This window comes from Psittacula echo (genome assembly GCF_963264785.1).
Source record: "Psittacula echo genome assembly, chromosome: 7".
Classification (NCBI taxonomy): Eukaryota; Metazoa; Chordata; class Aves; order Psittaciformes; family Psittacidae; genus Psittacula; species Psittacula echo.
This window is the reverse complement of record NC_137740.1, coordinates 49,481,664-49,507,799: the sequence shown is the minus strand read 5'-3', so window position 1 is coordinate 49,507,799 and position 26,136 is coordinate 49,481,664. Positions and strand designations below refer to the sequence as shown.

The window sequence follows — 26,136 nt, the reverse complement described above, 5'->3', positions numbered from 1 at the left end:
ATTTATCTTATAAATTGCTTATTTGATCTCTCTTCTAGTTTGTGTATTTTATTTGGTTTCTCTCCTTCTCCCTGGTCATAACTCTAAACAGATTTTTAGTATGTTGTTACAGAGCGTGTTCTCTCATTAATTGTTAGAAACTGGTATATTTTACTGTTAACAAAACATTTTAATGTGTTGCCAATTTCAAAAGTAATCAAGTACTTAAACTAGGTGATCTTAAGGCCCTTTCCAAGCCTAACTATTCTATGATTCTATGTAATACACTTACTCCAACTGCTCTGTGCTTGATTTTTGTTGTGCTGTTAGCTGGTTATAAGAGATTTCTTTGGTCAGTTCAGTATTGGGAATGACAGCTAAAACGTCTGTGGTTCTGTACATTTAGGAAGGAATTAAGTAGGTTATGGTGAAAAAGAACCATGGTTGAAAGGTGCAGATACTTTCTGTTGTGCAGCTCATTGCCTCTGAAAACAGCTTCAGTAGCCTACACTAGTATATTATAGATAGATACAGTATAGATAGATATTATAGACTATAAAGAGAATGTGTTCTCTTATTGTCTCTTACTGACATGCCCAGAATGATTAATTTTCTCTCACTCTTCAGATTATCACTCCATGTCGGAAGCTCATCCTTTGTGCTGATAACAGAAAAGAGATGGAAGATTGGATTGCAGCACTGAAGACTGTACAAAACCGTGAACATTTTGAGGTAATAAGAAAATGTGTTCCTTTGCACTCTGTGCTTCATCTCCTACCGTTATTTAGTGTTATTCAGCTTGTTTTTAGATTGGAGTCAGCTTCCACGAAAGTTAACGGAAGTCATATTATTGGCTATAATGGGTATAGTGTTAGGCCTTCTGTAAACGCTGTCCGAAATACACTGAAGTGATTCTTCAGAGAACACCTGTGGCTTTGTCTAACCTCCCTTGCTAACTTCAAGAGCCCTTTTCAGAATATGGATAGGTTATGAAACACAGTTCTCCTCCCATTGTCTTTTCACTCTTCAGTTGTCCTCCCTGTCCTAATTCATGTCTTGCCTGCTTGCTATTCTGCCTACTTCAGAATATCTGTTTGCTTTCTGGGGCTGTTGTAAGACCAGCACTGTCACCAAAAGAAGCTTTCTTGTGTTCTCCCCACTCTGATGCTTGTCTCCTCTCTTATGCTGGCACAAGCATTCCTCTGCTGCACAGTAAGCCATGTTGGGGAACTGATCTTACTGAAAACTTAATGCAGCAAACAATTGGGGAAGGGAAGGATCAACTCTCAAGCAGATAAATTCTCCATTTCCCTAAACACGCTTGTAGTGAGACAAGGATGGGAGGTAGGACAGGAGCAGAAATTAAGGTGTGTCATCTTCTTCAAGTAGTCTCTTCTGACTTAAAGACCTTCTTGAGTCAGCTAGTGTGTGTAAACTGCACGTGGCCTACTCTTCCCTAGTGAAAATGTTCTGCTTCTGACTCCTATGTGCAAGTCTTTGTTTTGCAAAGGAAAAAAGGTCTTGTTGTTTTTGCTTTTGACTTTGCTGTAATATATTTATTTTATTAGTCTACCCAGTACAGCATGGACCACTTCTCAGGGATGCATAACTGGTACGCCTGCTCACATGCTCGGCCAACATACTGCAATGTGTGTCGGGAGGCATTGTCTGGAGTCACATCACATGGGCTCTCATGTGAAGGTAAGCGTGCTCTCTTGTCTCGTGTTTTGGGATCACCAACTTTATAGCTCAATGCCATGTTCCAGAGATAATTTAAGAGGAATATTGTTAGCAGGCTGCAAAAAAGATGTAGAAGAATGCTGCATAATAAACTTGAGACAGCTCCAGGCAGTGTATGAGTAGAGGTCTTTCCTAGACCTTATGCTGAATCCCTTTGCTGTTGAATCTGTTTGGCTTCACAGAGAATTTTCATGCAGAAGGCTAGATCAGGATATTGGCATTTTGTAAAAGGGTAATAGATGTGATGATGATTTCATGCTGGTTTTAGTGTTGGACCTGATAGTAATATAGCTGATTTCCCCTCCCCATACCCAAATATTGCCATCCCTTATTTAAAATCATGCTTCTGAAGTGAACAGGGATATACTTCTGAGGCATCAGAATACTCATAATAATATTTCATCAGAATAATCATATTTTTAAGAACCTCCTTGTTACGTGTTTGAATGCCAGGAGTTTATTCTTTTTCAGCTCTGGCATAGCAGACATGCCTGGCTGCGCACAGCTCGTACTTCTGGCATGAATAAGGTTACACCCACACTGTAAAAGGATGCAGGGGTGTATGACTATGCAAATTATGTCAAATTTAACAGGATGATAACTAAGCTTTGTACAAGCAGCTGGCAAAAGTGACAAGACAAGAATTAATAGCTAGCTCATCTTACTCAGGATGCTTAGAGCAGATAGTTTAGGCAGTGCTAACAGGGATAGCGTGTGCCCATGCTTGCTTGCGGAGCCAGATATGGTTACTCGGGAAAGCTTTTGCACAGACTGCCACATTACACATTCTGAGACAGGATTAATATATTCTTCTCTTCCTCTCTAGTGTGCAAGTTTAAAGCCCACAAGCGGTGTGCTGTGCGGGCAACCAATAATTGCAAGTGGACAACTCTGGCCTCTATTGGGAAGGATATCATTGAGGATGAAGATGGGGTAGGTGTTACTCTTAACTCTTTCAGCCTTACCTTGATGTGGAAGCACGATATCTACAGCTTTCTTGACTGTACGGACAGCAGATTCTGCCTCTGTGTGTTTGCAGTATGGGAAAGGCCTTTACTGTCAGAACACGATATTCTGTGTGAAAAGTCTGACCAGGTTAGCAAGGACTTGCTAATAGGAAGAGCTTCCTGCTATGGATTGGAAGAGCTGAGGTTAAGTGATTGGAGGTATGGGCAGCCTGTTCCAATTTTTGGCAAAAGGAAGATAAATGAGTGGTTGGAACAGTACCTTAGCATATGGGATGTTTGATGCCAGTCGGTGTTTCCTGGGTACCCTGGGGTGAGTCACTTGGTCTTTTTGTGCTTGTGCATGATGTGAAATGGCAAAAGAGATCCTCAGGTGTTCCCTAGAAAATGTCTTTGCTGCCCTTAAACAATGCATATAAAGACTTGCCTCTCTTTATGTCTCAGTGCCCCAGGGCATCCTGTGCCCTTGAGTTGCACTCTGAAAAGTCCATGTTACTTCTCTCTCTCTGTACCATTTGCAGATCTCAATGCCACATCAGTGGTTGGAAGGAAACCTGCCTGTGAGTGCCAAATGCACTGTGTGTGATAAAACTTGTGGCAGTGTCCTGCGACTGCAAGACTGGCGCTGCCTTTGGTGCAAAGCCATGGTGAGTTGAATAAACATGATCATTTCAGTAAAAGAATAGTCTTTGATCATCTCTGTGGTGGGTTTTTTTGAATGACGTTTACTTAAAAAGAAATCTCTAACTGTGCTATCAGTATTTGCCGTAAAGGACTTCACTGTTCTTTCTCCAGATGATAAAACAGCCTGCAAGAGAGAGAGAAATTTAAATTTGTGCTGAAAAGTATCACTGTGATGCATAAAAAGTATCTGGCTGCTCTGCAACCTCATTTTCTTTTGATAGCGAGCTTTCATAGAGAAGCTAATTACAGTAGTTATGAATCAATGCCTCAGGCATGGGAGATGTTGAAGCCATTATTTGTCATTTCTGCAAGTTGAAAAGGTAGAAGAAAACAGGGCAATAAAGAATACAAAGCTATTTTAATAGAAGCAGTTTCCCTTCCCATTGCAATAGGTTTCTCCTGCCTAATCACTGCAGATCTTGCTATGTTTCCAGTTGTCTATAATACTAGTTAAGAGAAGTATCACAAATACGTTTTTATAATGCAAACCCTCTACTTTGCAGTCTTTGTGTACCGGAAATGATTGAAGTGCCCTACTCTGCTTTGTATTCCCTTTTTCATTTGGTGGCTTGATTAATCTCTTCTTCTGTTATATTCCTCATGTCTTCCTGCTTTGTTTTTGAATTCTGGTTTGCTTGAATCCCTAGGTTTTTCTTTTGTGCTATTTCTCACCTCTCAACTCAGGCTTGGATTTTGAAAGCAGAATGCCTGAAAGCTCTTAAAACCGCAGAATCTGTTACCTGGTCCTCTCAGCTCTTAAAGTGCTAGTCTCATAAGTTGAAATGGCAGAACTGTACATACTAATGGAAGGAGGAGAGTTAGTAGAAGACTGATTAGAGAATTCTTGGAGTAACTTTATTGATTGACATTTCCTTGGCTTCACTCATTCTTCCTTTTTAGCTCTTTCTTTACAACCTCTTGTTGTGTGACTTTATGAGTTATACCACAGCATCCCAAAGGGTCTGAATGTTTTGTTTTAATTTTTTAACTCTTTGTGCTGTTTTCAGGTACATACAGCATGTAAAGAGTTGTTGCCTAGCAAGTGCCCTCTTGGGCTGTGCAAAGTATCTGTCATTCCTCCTACTGCTCTTAACAGCATTGATTCAGATGGTAAGTAGCGTTAGTAAGTAGTGCCTTTCTCTTCCTCTCAGTCACAGTCCCTTCAGCTAACAGTATTAACAGCAGATTCTCTCAACTGAAAATTCTGTTTTGGTGTTGCTGAAATTCCAAACTGGAAGACATTGCTGAAGTATGACAGTGAACTGTTTGCTTTTGGTTTTATTTACTTTATTACCCTGTAACATCAGTATTTGCTGAAATGCAGCTGTTAAAATTTATTGAGAACAGCTACATTGCAGAAGCAGCTCAGGAACGTTGGGAAAGCTGAAATTTTGGCATATTGCTAGGAGATAAGCATAACATTTGGCAGCGTGAGGTGTGGTTTGTGCTGGATTCAGGGCTCTGCACATTTGGCATCTACCCAGTGAATGCCATAAGCACAAGAAAAGTATTAGCTTCTTCATAACTGTGCTGGGGTCTGGGGTCTTGTTTTCTCTCTTCATCTCCATGGGCAGCTTTACATCTTGGTTTTTTCTCCCTCTCCCTTCCCTTTTTTTCCCCCCCAACAGGTTTCTGGAAAGCTACTTGTCCCCCTTCTTGCACAAGCCCTTTGTTAGTATTTGTCAACTCAAAAAGTGGAGACAACCAAGGTGTAAAATTTCTACGAAGATTCAAACAGCTACTGAATCCAGCCCAAGTCTTTGACCTCATGAATGGTGGACCTCACCTTGGGTAAGCAGATACTGTATGGAAGTACCCATTCTTGTGAACACCAGAAAAGTACAAGTGATTTATTTGATTGTAAACTTGTCCACAAAGATAGCAAGGAACCTGTTTCTCAGAGAAGACTGAACACATGAAGTTTGGAGGGGTTTTCCCTTCTCTCTGTTTAGTATTATTGGTTAGCTAAAGCCAAAAATGTTGTTGAAAAAGGTTATTATTTCCATCCATCAGTAACAGCAGGACAGCTTGAGGAGGTTTGGGGGAATTCCAGAAACACTCTCCTGGAAGAAGACCAAGCATGGAAAGCTTGAATCCAGAAGAAAACTTGTCAGCAGACAGACTTGTAACAGGCATCCTGATGTACTATTAACGAGAGATAACTTCACTTAAATCGGGTGAACAGATGTCATAGGTAGCAAATGAATATTGTCAAAATGAGATTATCCAGAGATAACTTACCTGGGAAGCCTGGGAAGTATGTGGTGATGATATTGGAGAAACATCATGTATGAGTGCTTTTGGTAAAGTTGGATCTGCCCTGGGATATAGGTGACATTTCAGTCTTATTTGCCAGCTTACGCTAGAATATCTATGGATTAAAGATAAAGTGAGCACTGTGGAATAAATTCCTTGAAGGTATTTCTGCAACTCAGTTTAAGAAAAGACAGAAAGTTTGGTCTCTAGTTTTCCCCCTTCCAAATATTTCTCTGTTGCTTCGTATTTGGGTAAATTTTATCATGAGTGGGTGCTTCTTACAATAAGGGCCAACACAAGGTGAATTTCCTTCAGATTTGTCTAGATGTGGCTCAGAGTCTGTGGCTGAGACCTGTAGATGCTAGGTGTTAAATCTAGGAATGTCCACCCCTGGATGAGTGACCATTAGATTCTGCTCTTCTCAGAACTGTTGTGGTTTCTTGCCATAGTGCATTGCAAAACACTGGCCTTTAAAACCACAACATACTGTCCAAGGGATGTGTTTGGGTGATAAATAATTTACAGAAACCTTTTAAATACTCTTTTTTTCTCCCCAGTTGGGCTGACTTTAGAGAGGAATTTTGCTTTTAAGCGGAAGAGAAGGCAAGAGAGGGAATCAATAATTTTCTCAAGCTGTGGTGCACACTTCTGAAGTAGCTGCTCTTGGATGCTTTCTTAAAAAGGAAGTGATGGTACAGGGTAAAGGCTGCTGCTTGATGATTTAAACAATCTCAGCTGTTGCCAGTCAAACTATACCATAAGATGTCATCCTGACAGCCATTTTTAATGTGTCAGCAATGCCTAGAGAAATAAGGATTTCCATGCACTATAGCAAATCTTGTTTACGTGGTAATAAATCTACAAAACCGAAATAAAAGCAGGCAGTAGTTCTGGAACATATTAACATATTCAGTAAGAAGCACAGTTTCAAACAGCTTAAGAAGAGGTTGTTTTTAATATTCTGGGAAGGGTGAATAGAGAAATTCACACTTGTCTTGCTGATGAGCTATTTGCCTGCCTGTGGGACAGACAAGGCACCAGAACATTGACTTATGTTGCTTTCCCAGAAGAGGCACTAAAGCTTGTGAGACTTCACAGCCTCACAGTTGTTTGCTTATTGAATGACTGCATAAAGTTCCCACTCTTCAAACTTTGTTTTAACTTGTGTGGCCTTAAGTGCAAAGGCAGTGACATCAGAGCACTCCAAACAGTGACAAATAACTAGTGTTAGACTGAACACAGCAAATCTGCAAAAAAGAATTAGTTGTGTGGGTAATCAGCTATCACATGCTTGTTTCCTCTTCTGTTCAGACAGAAGTGCCTTGCTTTAGTAGAAGAGTGTGTCTGGGACATATTTCTGCAGTGAATAGCCATTGTAAATCCTTCACTGTATTTATAATTCCTTATTTATAATAATTTTAACTAATCTGTAGTCTGACAGTGGCCCATATTCATTGCAAAATCAGAGCCTACTTTAAGCAGATCTGCTATATTTATTACGTAGATTGGAATTGTTTATCATTTCTTTCTGTAACAGCGATTGTTCTTCCCTCTTGCTTTTTTCTTTCCCTTCTCCGTAGTTTGCGCTTATTCCAGAAATTTGACACTTTCCGGATTCTAGTTTGCGGTGGGGACGGAAGTGTTGGCTGGGTTCTCTCCGAAATTGATAGCCTCAATCTTCACAAGCAGGTACCTGCCCAAAGAGCTTGGTTGGATGAAGGATTGAAGTAATTACAACAGCATAGGTTGAAGAGAACTTTCTTTGATTGTGCAGATGTAGTTTGTCCCAGAACTGAAGCTGCTGAAAGCTCACCACAGCAGTGCTCTTGCAGTAGTTTCCTGCAAGAACTGCTGGACTAATTTATTATTCCTATCTCCAGTGCTCCTCCAGAACTCCCTCTTACATGATCCAACGTTTGGAGCAGCTCTGAATTACTCCTCCTCCTTTGCCCACAGAGACTTACACTTGGAAAGGGCTGCAGTTAGTAAACTGGGAGTTCCACAAGATGCTCCTCATCTGTTCCTTTTAATTGTCTGGTGTAGTTTCTGAGTCTTAGGATAGACAGAAACTTCATTGGGGTAGATGTATCTATCATACAATGTTTAGTTAGTTTCCATTTTGTCTTGGAGATGTCTATGCTGATTTTACAGAAGAAGCAATAACACCACCTGGTGGTTAACTAAATAGATCTGCAGAAGGGGTTACTTTTAGCAAGGTGCCTCTTGAGATGGTAGCTGTAATACACTTCTCTCTCAACTAACAACTTAAGTAGAGGAAATTTTTCCTTACTTGCCTGCTCTTCTGGCTGTTTTCCCCATCCAGTTGCTCTCTCCTTACCCTGGGACTAGCTGTTTCTCAGTGGCTGGTCTGTGTAAAGAATCAGTCATGTTACTTGTGGCTGTTTGTGGCTTGTGTCTTCCCATTTGAATATCAGTTTTTCTTTCCTTTTCTCTAATGCAGTGCCAGCTGGGAGTGCTGCCCTTGGGAACAGGGAATGACCTTGCTCGTGTGTTAGGCTGGGGGTCTGCCTGTGATGATGATACCCAGCTCCCACAGATCCTGGAGAAGCTGGAGAGGGCCAGTACCAAAATGCTGGACAGGTGGGTAACCATCACTAATGCCTTCAAGAGTTGTGTGAAAATACCCTTCCAGGATAACTGGGCAGTTCTTGCTTTTGCCCACCTGCTGGACTTCTTATTAATGCCAGTTAATGTTTCTTCTTCTCTGCCCCCCTCTAGCAACAAGAGGTAGTCTGGTTTTCTGTGTCTGTGCTGCAGAACAGTAATGAGTAAAGTTGTCTGATGTCCAGTGTCCTCTTTTGAGTTTCAAAGTTCTCATCAATTGATTCTGTTAGCCTTACAGTCATGGTTTATTTTCTTTGAACTATTTTTTTTGTGATAAATTTGAACCAATTTATCTTGAGTTTGGCCTAGAGATGAAAGCTGGATGCACTAATTGACATATTTACCCCTAGTATTAAAATCACTTATGTGTGTTTCTACATTTAAAAATGCTTCTTGTTATTAGAGTTGCATCTTGGCATCTATTACGTTGTAATGCCCATATTTCTGTGAGAGAGGGAGGAAGTATAGAAAAGTTCCTTGTGCTGTAGGAGACTTGTGACAGTGTTATCCTTCCCTCTTCCCCCAGTTCAGCCTCTCTGCAGTTCCGTTGCACCTCTGTGGCTTCCTTTCATCAGTCGTGCCCTAGCCAAAGTGCGGTTTGTTCTGCTTTGCGGTTCTAACCTGTTATGTCCTTTGAATAAAGGAGGAAATCATCTGCCTTGTACTGACAAGTCTGATGCCTCCTTTTCAATAGGTGGAGCATCATGGTTTATGAAACCAAACTCCCTCGCCAGGCTTCCACTTCTATAGTCACTGAAGATTTCAGTGAGGATTCTGAGGTATGTCACGAGATGCAGAGGGCAGCGGACTGTGAGCAACAGCCTCAGAACAGACAAGATAAGAGGGAATGTTGAGCTCAAATGTAGCGGGCCTGAGCCATGACTTGGGTGTAGCACAAAGACCTGGGAGCATTAAGTTAATGAAATATTATGGAGAGGGATGGAGGCTGGGTCACCAGAGTCAACAACCATAATGAGGGATGAGAAGAAGATGCTTCAGAAGAGGACAGAGAGGAAACAATTGACCTTTATTTGCTGTCATGACATGAAGTTGTTGAAATTGTGGAAAGCTGCATAGCAGTCATAAAAAAATAGTTTTAGATCCACAGTTGATCAGAGACTTTAAGAACTGTGCTGATGATGATTTCAAGGTTCAGAATTAGTTTCTTCATCAGATTCAGGACTGAGACCTGAACAACAGAACTTCTCCAGGGCAAAAGAACCTGTAGAAGGATGGGTACTCTCTGGGGAGCCAGGGTTACACAGCATATGTTGTAATGTTGGGTGGCTTCTTTCTGCCTGTCACCAGGTGCAGAAGATTCTCTTCTATGAAGATTCTGTGGCTGCTCATTTGTCCAAAATTTTGACGTCTGACCAACACTCAGTGGTCATTTCCTCAGCCAAGTGAGTACTTAGAGGACAACTGCTCTAAGTGAAAGTTGCACTCTGAAAATCCTCAGACAATCCTTGTGTGACTTGCTTTTCACTACCTTCTTTGTCTAGGGTGCTTTGTGAGACAGTGAAGGATTTTGTGGCTCGAGTAGGGAAAGCCTATGAGAAGGCAACAGAGAGCTCAGAGGAATCAGAGGTCATGGCCAGGAAGGTAAGCTTGGAAAAATTGTTTTCTACTTCTGAAGTGGAAAACTGCTGTTTCCAGAGAACCAGGACAGCAGCAGTTCAGCAAGCACTAAAAGAATGAGCTACCCAGTCTACTGTTAGTTATACTCAAATGTTGTTGTTCTCCTGGTAGTGCTCTGTCTTAAAAGAGAAGCTGGACTCCTTGCTGAAGACATTGAATGATGAATCTCAAGCATCTTCATCTCTGCCAAACCCTCCTCCCACCATTGCAGAGGAAACCGAAGACGGTGATGGATCAGGCAGTGCTTGTGATTCTTCTAGCGACCCATCAGTGGGCTCATCATGTACTGCACGGCCCCAGATATTTCGTCCCCGAGAACAGCTCATGTTGAGAGCCAACAGCTTGAAAAAAGCCATTCGTCAGATAATAGAGCATGCAGAAAAAGGTAACCTGTTAGGAGTCCTGCTTGTGACTTGTTACAGGCTCTTGAAAAGTATACATTTCCTTTATTCCATAGGGGAGTTATGTTCTTAATTAAAGACAGGTTTCCTGAGCTACAGAAGCTATTCAGAAAAACTGGCTATTTGATTTCAGTATCATCTCTGCCAAGCCCACCTGTTTGAAACATCGCTTGGTAAATGAGCCGAAAGTTCATGATACTGTGTCTCCCATTGGGCTGGTTTAGAAGTTACTACCCTCCCACACTCTGTTTATTTGCATTTCCTGCCTGTCCCCACCCATACCACAACTGTGTCAGCACAACTGTTTGTGTGGCCTTGCCCTAAAACAGGTCTGAAAATACTTAGGAAGAAAGTATTTTAAGTATTTTAACTTGGATTGTTTCAGAAATCTCTTTATATTAGAGCACAGCAAAACAGTGCAGTGGTACAGTGTTACAACTACAGGAGAGGGCAGGAACTTCTTAAGCTAGCATTGTAAGTGGGAAAATGTTTTAATACTGCACCTTGAGGCAAAACAGAAATTCTGTTCCAGTGTTAACTTCCTAGGCAGGTGACCCTTTTCTCCACATCTTGACCCTTATCTCTCTCCAGCCCACTCATACACATAACTCAGAGTTCCATTTCCTTTGAAAGGCGTCACTCTCCCAGATGTTAGTCATAAACTCAGTGGTTTAACTTAGACCAAAGGAAGTACTTAGCAGCTTATACTGTAGATAAAAGCATTGAAGTTGCAGATGTGACGTCCATGCACACCTAAATGTGCACTATAAGCAGCTGTGTAGTCAGTTACACAGCATTGCAATATTGCTTGGATTTCCAACATTGCAATATTGCATACAATCTATCCTGAAGGTGAAGTTATATGAGATGATGGAAGTAGAGCAGACAGCCTGCTTCTGATGAAGTAGAGGTCTTGACCTCACTGCAGTCCCAGTTTACTGCTGCTTACCTTATGCCAATTGGATGTTCTTTTAGAGCTCAACCAATTTGCTTAATCCAGCAAGAAGAGTTTCTATTTCTGCCAGGCTTGGATTACCTTGTGGATAGTTTTGATGAACCCCAGAGTCAGCACAAGGGAGGGGAAGAGACTGAAAGAAGCGGGGCTTGTCTCCTTGCAGAGGCAGTGAGGTAGCAGGTCAGCTCACAGCTGTACCTGGTGAGGGGTTGCTGGAGAGGAAGGTGTGTTGATTGCATGCAAAGGAAGTTTGATTTCTTTAGGTGACATACTGGCATTTAATTCTTACCAGTTCTTAGGCAAACTCCAGTTACATTTCAAATGCATTTGTTCAACTTCTCCAAACGATTCTTCTTCTTCCAAAGTATGTAATCCAATTCTTTCCTTTGTATTGCTTTCTACCAACTGCTATTTTCTTCCTCCTATGTGTGTCTAATTGCTCTTTTCAAGTGGCTTATCTTATTGCCCCAGTACAGATTAAGCAAACAGAAAAATCATTAATCATTTAATATCCAGCTGGTTAGAACTTCTGGCAACGTTTAAATGCAGATAAATAGAAGCCTCTCACCTGTAGCACGGTTTATGTCTCAGGAAGCCTGAGTACCTGTAGCATCAAAGGTGGACGCTTCTATTTAGAACCTCACTGCTAAAGAGCTCAGCAAAGAAAACAGGAGGCTAAGCCAGCCCCATTCTGAAAGCTTTCCAGAGCAGAGCTTAGTTGAGGCAAATGATACAGGAAAGCTGTTATTTCTGTTCTTTCCTTTAAGGAATTGAGGCCTTTAGAGTTCCATCCTATTGTTACTTACATCAGTGGCAGATGTTCCTTGCTAGAAGAGCTGTGATGCACTCACTTTCTCTCTCCTTACAGCTGTAGATGAGCAGAATGCCCAGACCCAGGAGCAAGAAGGCTTCCTCCTTAGCCTCTCAGCCTCTGAAGAGGGCAAGGAGCTGAGGAATGAGGATAAGATCTCCTTGCAGTCATCACACAGCAGCAGCTATGGAGTGTCCAAAGGGAGGAGCCAGCGGAAAGGTACTGCTCTGGGGCTGCCACCATGCGGATCTTGCCTGTGAATTACGATTCTGTTAGTTGTAAAAAGCGAGGGAGGTGTTACGTCTATTACCTTCCAAGTTCTGTTTTTCTCTAATTTTTGAATGATTGACCTTCAGATGCCAGGCCTTGCACATTTCTAGGCTCTAGCCTGTGCATAATACACCCCACTTTTCACTACATCTCTGATGGCTGGTCTGTGAACTTAGCATATGGAGCCTAGGATTCAGAAATTTTCTTGCACCTTAGCCAGTAATCTGGGTTCTCTTGGCTTTCAGTGCTTGGACAGGATTGGTCTTGAGCGTTTTTCATGTCATTCACTTGATGACATTTCCCTGTAAGCCTCTGCCATCGTTTGCAGATGACAAGAGACCAGAAGCCAATTTGCTTTAATTACTGTATTATGTGAGTAATTTATTAGAGCTCCCTGATCACTGCAGATTTATTTGGAACTTATCTGAGTATTGATTGGATGCTAAATACCTGTCTGTTGTACTGCTGGCACCAGCTTTTTCTCATCTCCATTTCTAATATTTGAATGTGGCATTTTGGTACCTCTTGTCTGTGAGCTTTTCTGGCTGCACATGTGCCACATCTCTGTCTCCTAATGACTGATTCTGTCAGCTTTTTGTTTTATGGTGGCTGCTGGAGTGTTTTGCTGTTGTGTGCTTCCTAACCCAGCCTTGCTGCTTGGGCTGTGCTGCTATGTGCTGGTCTGAATCAGTGTTATGTTTGCCTATAGCCATGTTTGGGTTGTGTTTTACAGCATCCAAGTCTCCTTGTGAAAGACTAATAAACAAAGGAAGTTTGTCACTGGGCAGCTCTGCATCTCTTCCTCCCCAGACAGGAAACCGAGACAACTTGCCAATGCTCAACACAAAAATTCTCTACCCAAGTAAGTGTAACACCCACCACTTCCTACTGAGGCAGCCAACTGAGGTACAGGTGACAGCAGCATAGGCTGCAGTCTCCACATGAAAGCATGAAATTGACCTTCCTGATGTCCTTTGTACACGGTCAGATTAAAGAGAAATTCATTGCTGGATAACTCTCCACTAGGGCTGGAAAGTGGAGACTTGGAGGAAGCTGTAGCTCCTTCCAGTTTGTAGCTGAGACCTAGACACAGCTGTGCAGTGGCAGAATTTAGATGCCAATTACAAGGTGGTACTGAGCTCAAAGTAACCTTGAGAACACTGATACAATGCTGCTGAGAGGTATCTGAAGATTGGCAGCCACAGACTGAGAGGAGCAGTCCCTTCATGTGAAGGCTGAAGTCACTGGAGGTGCACACACCCAGAAGAATTCAGACCTCCCGCGTCTTGTTTAGCATCTTCTACCCGTCACTGGTACTGTCCTTCTGCTTCTTCCCCCAGATTACTTGTTCAAATTGTTTCTTCTGGAGGAAGGTTATTTCCCTTCTCTTTAACAAATTTACTGTTTCTGTGTCACCAGCTAATCATTTAAGAAACAGGAGGCAGTAATTCTTGAGCAACTTGGAGAGTAACTTGAGTACTACTCTGTCTCTCCTCATTGAAGCAAGGATGTTGCATGTGTTACCCTGGAACAAAGCTGATGCAGTGAATACACTCCTGTTTCCCATTTCCATGTGTCTGTTACAACTGTGCTGCTGGCTTTAGGTGATATCGAGTCAATCAAAACCCCTGCAGGTGGCCTCAGAAACCCTTCTCCTTATTGAGAGAGCTAAGCCTTCTGTAGTGGTTTCCTTCTGCTGTTTGCTTTCCACAGTGAACAATAAGAGTTAATATGTTCTGCTCTGTTGTGTTGTCTCTGAGATTGAAGTTACCTGTTTTCTGCTTATTATTAATCATGCTCTTCCCTGTGGTCGATATTCCTACAGATATCCGTGCTGGTATGTCTGGTTCTTTGCCTGGGAGCTCTGTCATCAGCCGGTTGCTGATCCATGCTGATCCCTTTAACTCTGAGCCTGAAAACCTGTGAGTATGGCCAGGAGGCTGAAGGGAAAGAGTGGGTATTTCTAAATGGACCTCAGCAGAGCAGCAGATTAGTTTATAGAGCTAAATAATGGGCTGCAGCAGTCCAGATTTACGTGAATGAATTCATATGCTGAGTGCCAGTGAGGATCAGTACATGCAATTATATACATGTGGTTATATGTTACGCATTTTTAAGGTTTAGGTGAGAATGAGATCTAGATCAGCCTTCTCCCTAGACTCAGAGATGAGTCTGGCTTCTAGTTAGTAAACTAGAACCTCTGTGGAAATCTTTGGGGAAATCTGCTACCCTTACAGCATGAAGGTCCAAGAAAGGTCATGGGCACGCAGTTGCAGGGGAGTCAGGTGGGAAATACCATGTGAAGACTTTCTCAGGCTCTTTCTGCTAAACTGTTTACCAGTAAAAACCCCAGTGATACAGTGACATTTACATTTTTTTACATGGGGTTCAGTGCCCCTGAGACGAATGGCTGACACATTTGAGCTCGTTTGTCAGGCTTTCTGTAGGTAACACCTAATATATATATGTGTGTGTGTGTGTGTATAGGTGCAATTAGCATTGCTAATGTTTCATGACACCTTTTGCACAATGCAGTGACCAGCTCTTTGTAAATGAAGTGTAGGCTTCTGAGTTTCTGTAGCAAGGGGAGAGTTCCTGCGCAGATCCTGGCTGTGGAGTCTTACAGACAGAGGCTGCAGGCCAGGAGCCTCTGCTCATCAGTAGCTACTTCTATGGTATTCCTTGTGGGTTTTAGGCATTTGCCAGCAGCGCTTATCAGAGTATGTTGGCATACAGTGTTCTTCTTCTCCACCAAAAGAATTGCGAGGTGGCTAGAGAAGGCATGTGAGCTGTATACCAAATGGTACGTAGACTTACAAATGGGAGCTTTTGTTCTTTTGTTTTGCAGTGAATGTTACACAGAGAAGTGTGTCATGAATAATTATTTTGGAATTGGTCTGGATGCAAAAATTTCTTTGGACTTCAACAACAAACGTGATGAACACCCAGAGAAATGCAGGTGGGTTTGGCTTTGGCTGACCTTTGGGCACTGCCAAAAGTGACTGAAACCACTTTATGTGAGGTTTTGAAGCAGATTGCGTACAAGTGTGCTCTGTTAGCTATATTGTCATTCTTGTCTGCATAATCCTCCTTCAAGGCTTAAAATCATGAGGGAGGAGATAAGTTACTGATTTATTACTGATTCATTATGCTGTTGTGGCTAGTATAAGATCTTTTGAGTAGCTACATTGGTGTGGATATAGTGCATTGGTTCTGTTGATGATCTCACGGATTTTACTACTGGGCTTGCTGTTTAACTGTGAAAGAAGCACATCTCAGCTCTAACTGTTGTGGAGGCTGATTTTGGCTTGATCCTAACTTAATATAAACCACAGGTTTTGGCCTTTTGAATACTTGGGATGCTTTATGTGTGATTGGTACATTTTGCTACACTTGAGCTGGTACAGCAAAATGCTGTTGATGTCCTGGTATATGAGATAATTAACAGGTTCTGTACCAAGGGAATCTGTGTATCTTTCTGATAGCATGTGTTATTCAGTTATCCTCAGTTCCTATCTGTCATTAATTTAAAGGGGAGTAGTTCCCTAGCACAAGCAATGACCATATTGAGTGCTTGACTCTTTTGGAAGCAAAGCACCTTTGTGTTTTAGGAGTAGGAAATAGCGTTTAATTGTGTTTTATTTTTCCTTCTAAGTGAAAAGGTAAATGCCTATGCTAATTTTTCCTCTTTTAATTTGGCCCCTTAGAAGTCGTACTAAAAACATGATGTGGTACGGAGTATTGGGAACCAAGGAGCTGCTACACAGAACATATAAAAACCTGGAGCAGAAAGTCTTGCTGGAGGTGAGGAATTAGCATTGTCTTCTGTTCCTAAAACTGGGATGCCCTTCAAACATTTGGACTTTGGTGTAGTGATTCTATTTGCGAACATTAGGTATTTCTTCCTTGCCTGCCTGATATGATGTACTTGCTGTATATCACCCTGAGCTAGCTAAAAGTGGCTTCTTCTGATTCTGCAAGAAAACTTGTATTCTTAGCCCATAAAGTGTCATTCTGCTGGAAAGTATTAGCTGTCACTATGCCACTCAGCATAGGTAAGATTGTTATATGTGGTATCTCATGTGAATACATCATTTTAGATAGTAGGTGCAGTGTAAAGCTCTGAATGTAATTATAATGTACCTCAAACTAGAAAAGAAGTGTTCTTGTATAGGCCATGTACAGCATAAACAGGTAGCTTGTGGAAGAGACCCTTATCACAGCAGACTGCATAGATGTTTCAGGACTTTTATTCCCCTTTCTTGAGGAATAAACCAAGAGGCTTTGCCAAGCATCTCATATGTGCCCTATTCCTGTTTGGGGGAAAAGAAACAACAGCATCTCTCTAAAATCCATGTCTGCCAAAAGCTATGTGATTCTTGAGACATGAGTGGATACATTCTACCCTGCTAAAGCAGGAATAAGTTGGAGAAAATTGGAGTAATTTATTACTAAGCTGTGCAGGCTGTTTTCTGTTCTTGGAGCGTGTGCTCTGGCAGGAGGGGCTCTGTCCTGCTATGTTGAGAGTAATGTTGCCTTCTTTTCTGTGCAGTGTGATGGAAGGCCAATCCCTTTGCCCAGTCTCCAGGGAATTGCTGTACTCAACATTCCCAGCTACGCAGGAGGCACCAACTTCTGGGGGGGAACCAAGGAAGATGATGTGAGTATTCTCTAAGGCAGTACGGGAAATGTTTCTACTTACTGTTGCTTTTGAAAGGACAGCCCCTGAGAGTAGTGCTTGGAAGAAGAGGGCAAGGGGCCTGTGTGCACATACTTTCTATGTGAAATGGGTAAGATACTGAAATCCAGTCTTCAGCAGCTTCACACCCAACAGGCTATAATGACTCAGAAAACAAACAAACCCAGACCATTTGGACTTCCACAAGGTGCTTTGGATTCACCTTGTCCTCAGACTGCCTGAGTGCTCCCTTGAAGGGAAATGGAGTTAGATCCAGTCAGAAACATTGTATATTTGAGATGAAAAAGTGCCTTCTCTCATAAGAATAATGATTGCTTTGTGGCCTACAGCCTTTGTGTTTGAATTATACTTTAGCTGTCACTAGAAGCCTAGTAACAATATTGGGGCTCCTGTTTCTCTCACTGCAGATCTTTACCTTCTAGCCTCAGCTGTTAATTTTATACAGATTAAATAGTACAATTGAAAGCCAACCCCCAAATCTGCACCAAAAGGGGGTAAAGGTCTCCAACAGAGCTGTATATCAACTGAATTCTCTCTCTCTTTTATCTGGGTAGACATTTACAGCCCCCTCCTTTGATGACAAGATTTTGGAGGTGGTAGCAGTGTTTGGTAGCATGCAGATGGCAGTGTCACGGGTGATAAACCTACAGCATCATCGAATTGCACAGGTATCAATTGCTTTTGTGAGCTCTTGTCTCCCCCATAATCCATTTGGTGATATTTTTGCCAGTTTCAGTCAGTAAAGCCCTCTTTTGTGCTCTCTCTGGTCCATGGAAAAAGCATCTACCAGGGCTGAAAATGAGCATGTTCAGGGGCAATTTGGGCACAGAATTGTTTGCTAGCACTCATTTGGTAGGAGTTAGACCTGCAACTCAAGTACAGATTAGTCCAGACACACAGCAAATGGTCCTTGCTGCACAAGGGCAAGGCATGCCCTGACACTCTGGCATGTGTGCCTCTAGTAGCACCAAAGATACAGTACCTGGGGAAGTGCTTTGGAAAGGAAGATAATGTCTCATGCTTTTGGAAAACCAACATTTTAGAGCTTCTCTGATCCAATCATTTGCAGTGTCGGACGGTGAAGATAGCAATCCTTGGAGAAGAGGGAGTTCCTGTGCAAGTGGATGGAGAAGCCTGGATCCAGCCTCCCGGTTACATTTGGATTGTTCATAAGAACAGGGCACAAACCCTCACCCGAGACAGGGTAAGAGCAGCTTTACATATACCGTGTAGTACAGACACGTTTCGATGGCACATACTGTCAGGGAGCATGGTGAGCTTATCTCTGTGAATCTAAGAAGTGTATTTTGCTACAGCCCATGACGTTTTGTTGGTTTTTTTTTTGAAAGAACATGGTTAAACTTGCATTCACCACTTGGGAAATCACAGAAGTTAGGTTGTTTATGCAAGCTTATTTTGCTTCCTTGTCTAGGCGCCTTGGGACAGCATTTCTTAACACGCTTGCATGCTGTTTTTTCCACAGGATGCCTGCCTCACTGAGTACCATGGATTGTCTAGAGAAAACTGCTCATTGTTTTAATTTCTCATTATTGTTCAACATGTGGCTTATACCTCTTTGGCCAAGTAAAGCACTGCCTTATGCCTCGTTCAGCAGCATGTGTCTGTCTCATGTCACAATTTTCAAATATATCTGATGAATACCAGCACATAAGAAAGTGTCCTAGTTGATTTACTGTATTCCTGAATGGTGTAAAGCTAAAGGAAAGGATAAAGGCCTTGCTGTGTCACAAATAGGCTTTATAGTTCCTCCCAGCTCTGTATACAAACAGTTTGGTTGATAGCAGCTGTTAATACTTTCCAGCATAACACCTCTTTACCCAGCTTCCAGAACAAATCAAAGTCCTTTACAAAGGACTCACCTGCTGCCTAACATGAAAAGAGAGAACAATAAAGAGGAAAAAAGGAAAGCAGTCTGATACAGGCCTGAGGCACATTGCTTGGCAGGAAGTTACAAGTATGATGGTATGAAAAGAAAGCAAAGGCTGGGCATACAGAGCCCCTGTTATGGTAGGTCAGGGCAATACCCAGGACCCTTTGAGCTGGAAAAGGACGTTTTGATCAAAGAATCACAAAATGGTTTGTGTTGGAAGGGACCTTTAAATGTCACTAAGTCCAACCTTCCTGCCATAAGGAGGGAAGTCTTCAACTAGATCAGGTTGCTCAGAGCCCTGTCCAACCTGACCTTGAATGTTTCCAGGGTTGTGGCATCTCCATCTCTGGGTAACCTGTTCCAGTGTTTCACCACCCTTATCGTAAAAAATGCCTTCCTTATATCTAGCCTGAATCTACCCTCTTTTAGTTTAAAACCATTGCTCCTTGTCCTGTCACCCCTTGATGCAAATGTTGTGGCAGAGGATGAGACAGGAATAGTGCACGCAGTCTTTCCTGGAGAGAGCTTCTGCAGTGTCACATGGAGACTTGGAGGGGGAGTGACCGAAGGAGACAGCACAGAGGAGAGACAGGATTCCTGCAGAAAAGGTGGGAGGGAGAAAAGGGGAATCAAACTACATGTGGGTATAATGGGAAAGGTGGAATTAAGCACAAAGAGGTAGAGAGGACACACAGGTCCTGTAGTGAGTGTGCTGTGTGTTAGGCCATCTGAAGACATGGCTATGATTGTGCCATCCCACTCCTCATTGCTTGCAAACCTAGTTTTGCAAGCATGGAGTTGCTGCTGAGGAAGAGGTTCCAGTTTTGCAGAGCAACATTCAGTTTTTGTCTTGATTGTGGGCTTATCTTAATTTTTCCTGCCACCCTTGAGATCACCATTGCATATGTAACTATATATATATATGCGCATATTCCAGCAGGAATATCATTAAGGGTGTAAGTGGGACAGGTCCTAGTTCTGATTTGAGCTGCTTCACCCACCAGGAGCCTTGAACATACTTAATTTCCAGCTCTGAGATGTCACAGCAATACTGAAGTGTAGAGGTGATACAGCTACTCAAAGAAAAGGCTGCCACCAGTGGGGAATTGGTGGGTTTTGCTGGTCTGGCCCTTGGAATTGGCCTGCAATTTTGACTAAAACTGGCCTTAAGGAAATGTTGAGCCAAGGCAAGCATGTGGCACGGAAAACTTCAGCCCAGACAGCTAGTTAGCAAAGTTATAAGCAGCTGAATAACTTGAGTCCTGCAATGAAAAGTGTCTATACCAGATCTACATGTCTTACAGGCATAGGCACAGCTATTGTTTCTTATAGGATGTTTACAAGGTATCTTATAGTTTGCTTGCTGTGGTTTTAGGCATTTGAGAGCACCCTGAAGTCCTGGGAGGACAAACAGAAGTGTGAGTTGTCCCGACCCTCCTCTTTCTCTCTGCAACCAGAGATCATGTCCGAAGAAGAATCCACCCAGATCAACCAGTTTGGTCAAGCTGCAGGTGCTCTGATCCACAGGTGGGACTCAATTTGCTTTTGGTGAACAGAGCCTTCCTTTAGTGCCTGAAGTTCTTTCCTAGTCCCTTCTCCTGGAGATATTTCTGTTCACTCTTCTGTAGTGCTGGTCTGTGTCTCTGGGTGTGGCATCATTCATTGTGCCCTGTCCCAGCTGCACAAGGACTGAAACTGGGTACATTTCCTTTGGCCATTCTGGACAAAAAATAGAAGTTACTTTTGTGAGCCAGCAGGAATCCTTTAATTGTGAAAGAACCCATTATCTTTGAATAGCAATGATTTTTATCAGGAATGAAACAAAGACTTCTCTAGGAGCTCAGATGATGAGTTCTTGTAACCCCTGATGCTCAGCAAAGGCTTGTGGAGGAAGTCACAGTATGCTGATCTCCTCATCCTTTAGTTGGGCATTCAGCTCCTTGATCTGGGCATCTGAGAGAAAATTCCCAGAGACACATCAGGGAAGTGTTAGTTAGACTGCGTATGTGTTTTTCACATCACTGTGGCCATGCTAAAGCATCTAGGTCATTTTTCAAACTGATCCCAACCTGTGTGCAGAATTGAATACGCACCTGGAGTTCCTCTTGTGAAATCTGCCTTGTTTTGCCTATGCATGCTCACTACAGCAGGGAGAATTGCCCTGCTTTGCTAGAGGCTGTGCTCCTCCCATGCTTTCTCCCCGCTCTTGTCATTCAGATGGGTATTCAAAGGAGATACCCAGTCAGAAAAGAACTTCTACTTTTAGCATATGCTGATGAAATCTGTAATTCTCTCTTTAGCATTCGGGAAATAGCCCAATCCTATCAGGACATGGAACAGGAGCTTGCCCATGCTGTCAATGCCAGCTCCAAGTCTATGGACAAAGTCTACGCTAAATCCAAGTCTGCAGAGGTACTTCTCTCACCTGGCATCTCCCATTTTGTCTTTGTTCCGTAGCTCATTTTCCTCACTGATTGACCAAAAGTAGGACTTGCTTATCTATGACTTTTTCCTTTTGAATGCTCAGGCCTCCGCATTTTCAAGCTTAATTTGTGTGCACGTTGCTTCCCTACAGGGTCTAAACTGCAGCCTTGTTGTAGAGATGGTGAATAATGTCAAAGCCCTGCATAATGAGACAGAGCTGCTGCTCGCAGGCAAGATGGCACTGGTAAGAAGCACAAAGCAGAAGTAAAGCAGCCTCTCCCTTCCTCTCCTCTCCTACTGTTGCCTTGGCAAGCAACTGATCTTGGTCTTCTTTGTCTTTATAACAAGTTAGTTTAAATGTTACCAGCCAGGAATTAGGATGGTGTTGCTACATAGGCATGTTGAGCAGTCAAACTGACTTGTGTGCAGTTTGGAGCACAGAAAAGATTAAAATTGTTAACTTGGTAATGTCTGGGAAGAGTGCCCGCTGTGCATTTCCTTTTAAAAGGAGGAACTGATTTGTTAGCTAGGAATTTCAAGGCAAGTGCCTGAGTGTGTGTTGCGCCATATGGCTTTTAACTTTGCTTCCATTTCTGATCCAGCAATTAGATCCTCCACAGAAGGAACAGCTCCAAGCAGCTCTGGCAGACATGGACCTCCAGCTGAGGAAACTGGCAGACATCCCTTGGCTGTGGCAGCTTATGGAGCCCTGTGACGAAGAGGTGAGGAGGACCAAGGCTATATTTCCCTAGCTGTTCTCTTTTTCACTAGTTGGCTTTGAGTGTTTGACTTCCTGTGAATAATACAACTGATGTGAGAAAAAATCATTAAAAAGGAAACTTGACTCCCTAGGGCTAAAGAAAGTAATATCCTGCTAAGGTCTCTTGCCTGACATGAGATCAACTTTCCCTGTTTCCTTTCCTGTCTTGATCAGAATGGGTTTAGAAATCTTTTTCCTCTCTTACAAGGTCAGGGAGCTAAGCCTGACAGTTCTTGGTCCATTCCAGTCAGTGAATGACTCTGCCTGATTTTCCCTTTTTGTTCTTACAGAACCAGATGCTGGATTATTCTAAACGCAGCCGCAGTGGCAAATTCCGGCTGGTGACCAAGTTCAAAAAGGAGAAGAACAACAAAAATAAGGAGGCTCATAGTAGCATGGGATTGCCGGGTACCAAGTCTGTTTCTTCACTGTGTTTCTGCCACATCAGTGTGGTCACACCACTAGCTGTTCTCTGTCTGTCTTCTCTCAAGTGCTCTTCTTCTGTTTTACGTGAATCTACCTTTTCTTGAAGGTCTGGTCTTTCTCGTGTGGCAAAGCCGCTTATTGCTCCATTCTGTCTAAATCCCCCAGTACAACACAAATATTCCTGAGCAGAAACAGGCGGTACCCTCTGAAGAATTCAGCCTACATCCAGATATTTTCAGGGATATTTTAGGGGTGCTTAGTGAAGTGAATTTGAGAATTTTGGCATTTTAGATATCAAAATGACTGTGGGGCTCAAGTCCGCACAACTCCAGTCTTTACACTGCTAATTCTCTGAATTCTCTGTGATACAGTTAATTATGTTTTTCTCATTGATTCACCCTCAGGCTTTAATCAAGTTTCGTGTCTAATTGTCTGGGGATCAGCATCACCACAGGTGCACCCTAACCTTTAATCCTACTGATCAGTAGATAAAAACTGGCTATTAATCAACAAAGAAATTTTTTCTCCAGTTGGGTTAGTTGATTTTTGGTTTATACTCTCCTTATGAAGACTTTCTTCTAAACTTCAGAAGTACTACCTGTTCTGTGGGCTTCTGGGTCCTGTCCTCTGCCACAGAGTTCTGGGTACAGTCTCCTGTTTGACATGCCGGTGCTCATTCATTGTCTCTCAGAACTTGGGAACTTTATTCTCTTATTTAGAGGCTGTGCAAGAAAATGGAAGTCTAAACTCTTCCTCTCTGCCTCAAAACATGGGAGAGAGGTTGCCATTACATTTTCTGAGCACAAGTGCTTGTATGTAATAGCAAACTAATCTGTGCTGGATTCTTCATGATATATTTCATGAATCTGTTGTATCATAAGCAAAGGAATGAACTTACTTTTCTTAAACATGGTAAACTTTAAAAACCATATCCAATCCCATTAAAACAAACCTGCAGTGTTTCTTGTGGCTTTACTGGAGTGAGCCTCTGCTTAAGAGAATGCCTCTTACCTTTGTCTTCCCTACCTCCTTTGTTTGATATAGTAGGTCATGCTACCAGTCCTTGCCCTCCCCTTGGTTTGAGGCTGTCGTACTGCTTGCCCTCCTTTTCTGGAACTGAGTGCTGATGGTGTCCTCATCTCTCACTGTCTTCTGGGATTCTGGGTACTCAATGCGCTCCTGCTTTTCCATCTCTGACAGTTCACCTCTGGGGAACGGAGGAGGTTGCGGCCTGGCTTGAGCATCTCAGTCTTTGTGAGTATAAGGATATCTTCGTCCGGCATGACGTCCGGGGCTCTGAGCTCCTGCATCTCGAACGGAGGGACCTCAAGGTACTTTCATGATTGGCTCATGAGAAATAGCCAGCTGCATCTGCATGACCTTCTGTGCTGAATGTGCTTGGAAGTGGTCTGCCCGCTGTTCATTCTGGGTTCATTGCAGCCTCATTTTGTTTTCTCACCATTTCAGGTCACCTGATTTTTAATAGCAGGGAGGTAGAACAGCTACTTGAGGGACAAGATGTCAAATCCTATCACACCTTCCTGAAGATGTAATACGGTGCAGCACACAGTCTGTAGATAGTGTTCCTGGGAGTCTCTGATTTTAATGATGGAATGGAAAACTTCAGCATCGCTACTGTGCCATCTTTGCAGAACATGTTGTGATTGGGAAAATTTGGTTCTTGTGTTGTAGTGACTGGACAAACAGATCATCACACTTTGTGACAAGAACAAAAATTGGTCGTGGTTTTTGATGGGGCTGCTAGATGGAGAGAATCCTTTTAAATAGTGCTCAGTAACCACACTGTGCAAGTTTTCATCTCTTCACCAGGAGATGCTTTCTCTGTAGAGAAAAATTGAAAGTGGTGGTTCTTTGCATGTGCAGGAGACTTATGTCACCAGTCTGGTGACTTGCATATTGCAGAAAAATACTTCGTTGTAAAGTAGTGCATGGCATTTGCTGAATGCCCCTTGGATCTTCATTTGTGATTTTGACCATCTTCCCCTTCTGAGGTTTGATGTAGCAGATCTGTGTAGTTGATTCCTCTGCATGACAGCCAGCTCCAGCTTGTATTTTGCTGCATGGTGCCCAAGTGTTCACATGTTTATTTGATGTGGCTGGTTGGTTCTTCCTGCATGTTTTGGCTCCTAGCTTAGGCCCTTGAGATCTGTATACTCTTTCTGTTCTCTTGCTTTGGTCTTAACAGTCAAAGCAATTTGCATTTCTGGCTGATGGTCTGCAGTTGTTTCTCTGTTGCTCTGTGCCTGTTCTCTCTTCGTTACCCTGTCATGCTCGGGTAGTTCTTGACACGTGGTTTGAGGTTCCATTTATAACCATCAGGTTTGTAATCTTTCTGGTTGCTTTCTCCCTCTTTATAAGTGTCTGACTAGGTTTGTAACTGTTGCTTGGCCACCTGCAGCTTCCCCTCTACCTTTCACCTAAGGTTTTCTCTTTTCTTCCAGGACCTAGGTGTGACCAAAGTAGGTCACATGAAGAGGATACTGCATGGGATCAAGGAGCTGAGCCGGAGTATTCCTGCCAGCGAGGTTTAACCTCTGTTTTCACAGCTTGTGTCTACCATTCCCCCTAACTGCACAGCAGTCACCTCACAGAGCAGATGTGCTCACAATTGTCTCTACTGAACAGCCAAATCGTAGCTGTTCAGGGCTCATATCAACCAAGCATGGTGCTACCTTTTTTCCTGTGGGGTACGGCTGTATCCTGTCAAGAGGCAAATTATCTGTAGTCACGCAGAGCCTCCCGGAAGAGAATTCACTTGCTGTTTGAAGAACAGTGTCATCCAACATGGGAAGTTCTGGTTCCAGTGACAGTGCAGGACTCCTGAGAATTGCAACACAGCTACCTTTACTGAATAACTTCATCACAGTAGAATTATTCAGGGCAAAAGATATATTGGCCAGTCTTAGTTCAGGAGCATCTGACAGTCTTTTCAGACCCCAAACTTCTCCCCTCATCTGTGTCCCACCTGTATCTTAAAGCATTTACATGGGACAAAGCTTGTCCTTGTATCTTACTATTCCCTTTTTAATGCATCTGTAGTTGCATGCGATTTGCATCAGAAGTTCAAAGCCAGTACAGACCTCTTGCCGATGAATACCCAATGATTCTCACTCACTTATGCCTTGCAACAAACAATGCATGTGGTTCAAACAGCAGTTTGCACCAGCTTGAGGAGTCTTCTGCTGGACCTGGCTCTCTTCTTCCAGCCGGTGGCAATGATACAACCTTTAGGTTTTTGGAACAATTCCTGGCAGTAAGAAAAGATAAAATTGCAGAGAGCCAGAAGATTACAAGAGATCAGCTGTGACATTCCACCGTCTGAATTCATCTTCAGGAGACCACATGAAAGGGAGAGGAATGCTAACTAGCTGCTCGGGCTGTGGAGAAGTGTAGTGCAATGGAGTGAGATATGAAACAATTTGTCTTACTGGAGGGAGCAGCATGACTGGCAATGTCCAGGAGCATCTCCCTGCCCATTTAGTGCTACCCTCGTAGCCATAAACAGCAGAGCTGTTTCTTTACTTCAGCTTGTAGTACAGAAGACTATTTCTGTCACAAAAAAAAAAAAAAGGTATGATTTCTCTGTAGTAC

The 26,136-nt window shown here is 42.7% G+C and overlaps 1 protein-coding gene across 2 annotated transcripts in view; it reads left to right on the top strand.

Annotated features, from left to right (window-relative positions):
* DGKD (diacylglycerol kinase delta) overlaps nt 1-25,261 on the top strand; it is a gene marked incomplete at its 5' end in the record, with an annotated part of 58,614 nt that extends 33,353 nt beyond the window's left edge. For both annotated transcript variants that reach the window (XM_080623056.1, XM_080623055.1), the window contains 27 exons: nt 607-711; nt 1,548-1,680; nt 2,546-2,652; nt 3,206-3,331; nt 4,376-4,478; nt 4,997-5,159; nt 7,205-7,313; nt 8,086-8,225; nt 8,944-9,028; nt 9,558-9,652; nt 9,752-9,851; nt 9,999-10,272; nt 12,112-12,273; nt 13,058-13,186; nt 14,150-14,246; nt 15,173-15,283; nt 16,032-16,128; nt 16,877-16,984; nt 17,578-17,691; nt 18,093-18,227; nt 20,290-20,441; nt 21,215-21,326; nt 21,490-21,582; nt 21,941-22,060; nt 22,389-22,506; nt 23,725-23,855; nt 24,987-25,261. In XM_080623056.1, the coding sequence (XP_080479182.1) occupies nt 607-711; nt 1,548-1,680; nt 2,546-2,652; nt 3,206-3,331; nt 4,376-4,478; nt 4,997-5,159; nt 7,205-7,313; nt 8,086-8,225; nt 8,944-9,028; nt 9,558-9,652; nt 9,752-9,851; nt 9,999-10,272; nt 12,112-12,273; nt 13,058-13,186; nt 14,150-14,246; nt 15,173-15,283; nt 16,032-16,128; nt 16,877-16,984; nt 17,578-17,691; nt 18,093-18,227; nt 20,290-20,441; nt 21,215-21,326; nt 21,490-21,582; nt 21,941-22,060; nt 22,389-22,506; nt 23,725-23,855; nt 24,987-25,076 (3,309 nt within the window). In that variant the 3' untranslated portion in view covers nt 25,077-25,261. The remainder of the gene's footprint in view (nt 1-606; nt 712-1,547; nt 1,681-2,545; nt 2,653-3,205; nt 3,332-4,375; nt 4,479-4,996; nt 5,160-7,204; nt 7,314-8,085; nt 8,226-8,943; nt 9,029-9,557; nt 9,653-9,751; nt 9,852-9,998; nt 10,273-12,111; nt 12,274-13,057; nt 13,187-14,149; nt 14,247-15,172; nt 15,284-16,031; nt 16,129-16,876; nt 16,985-17,577; nt 17,692-18,092; nt 18,228-20,289; nt 20,442-21,214; nt 21,327-21,489; nt 21,583-21,940; nt 22,061-22,388; nt 22,507-23,724; nt 23,856-24,986) is intronic.
* Between the last annotated feature and the right edge of the window lie 875 nt (nt 25,262-26,136).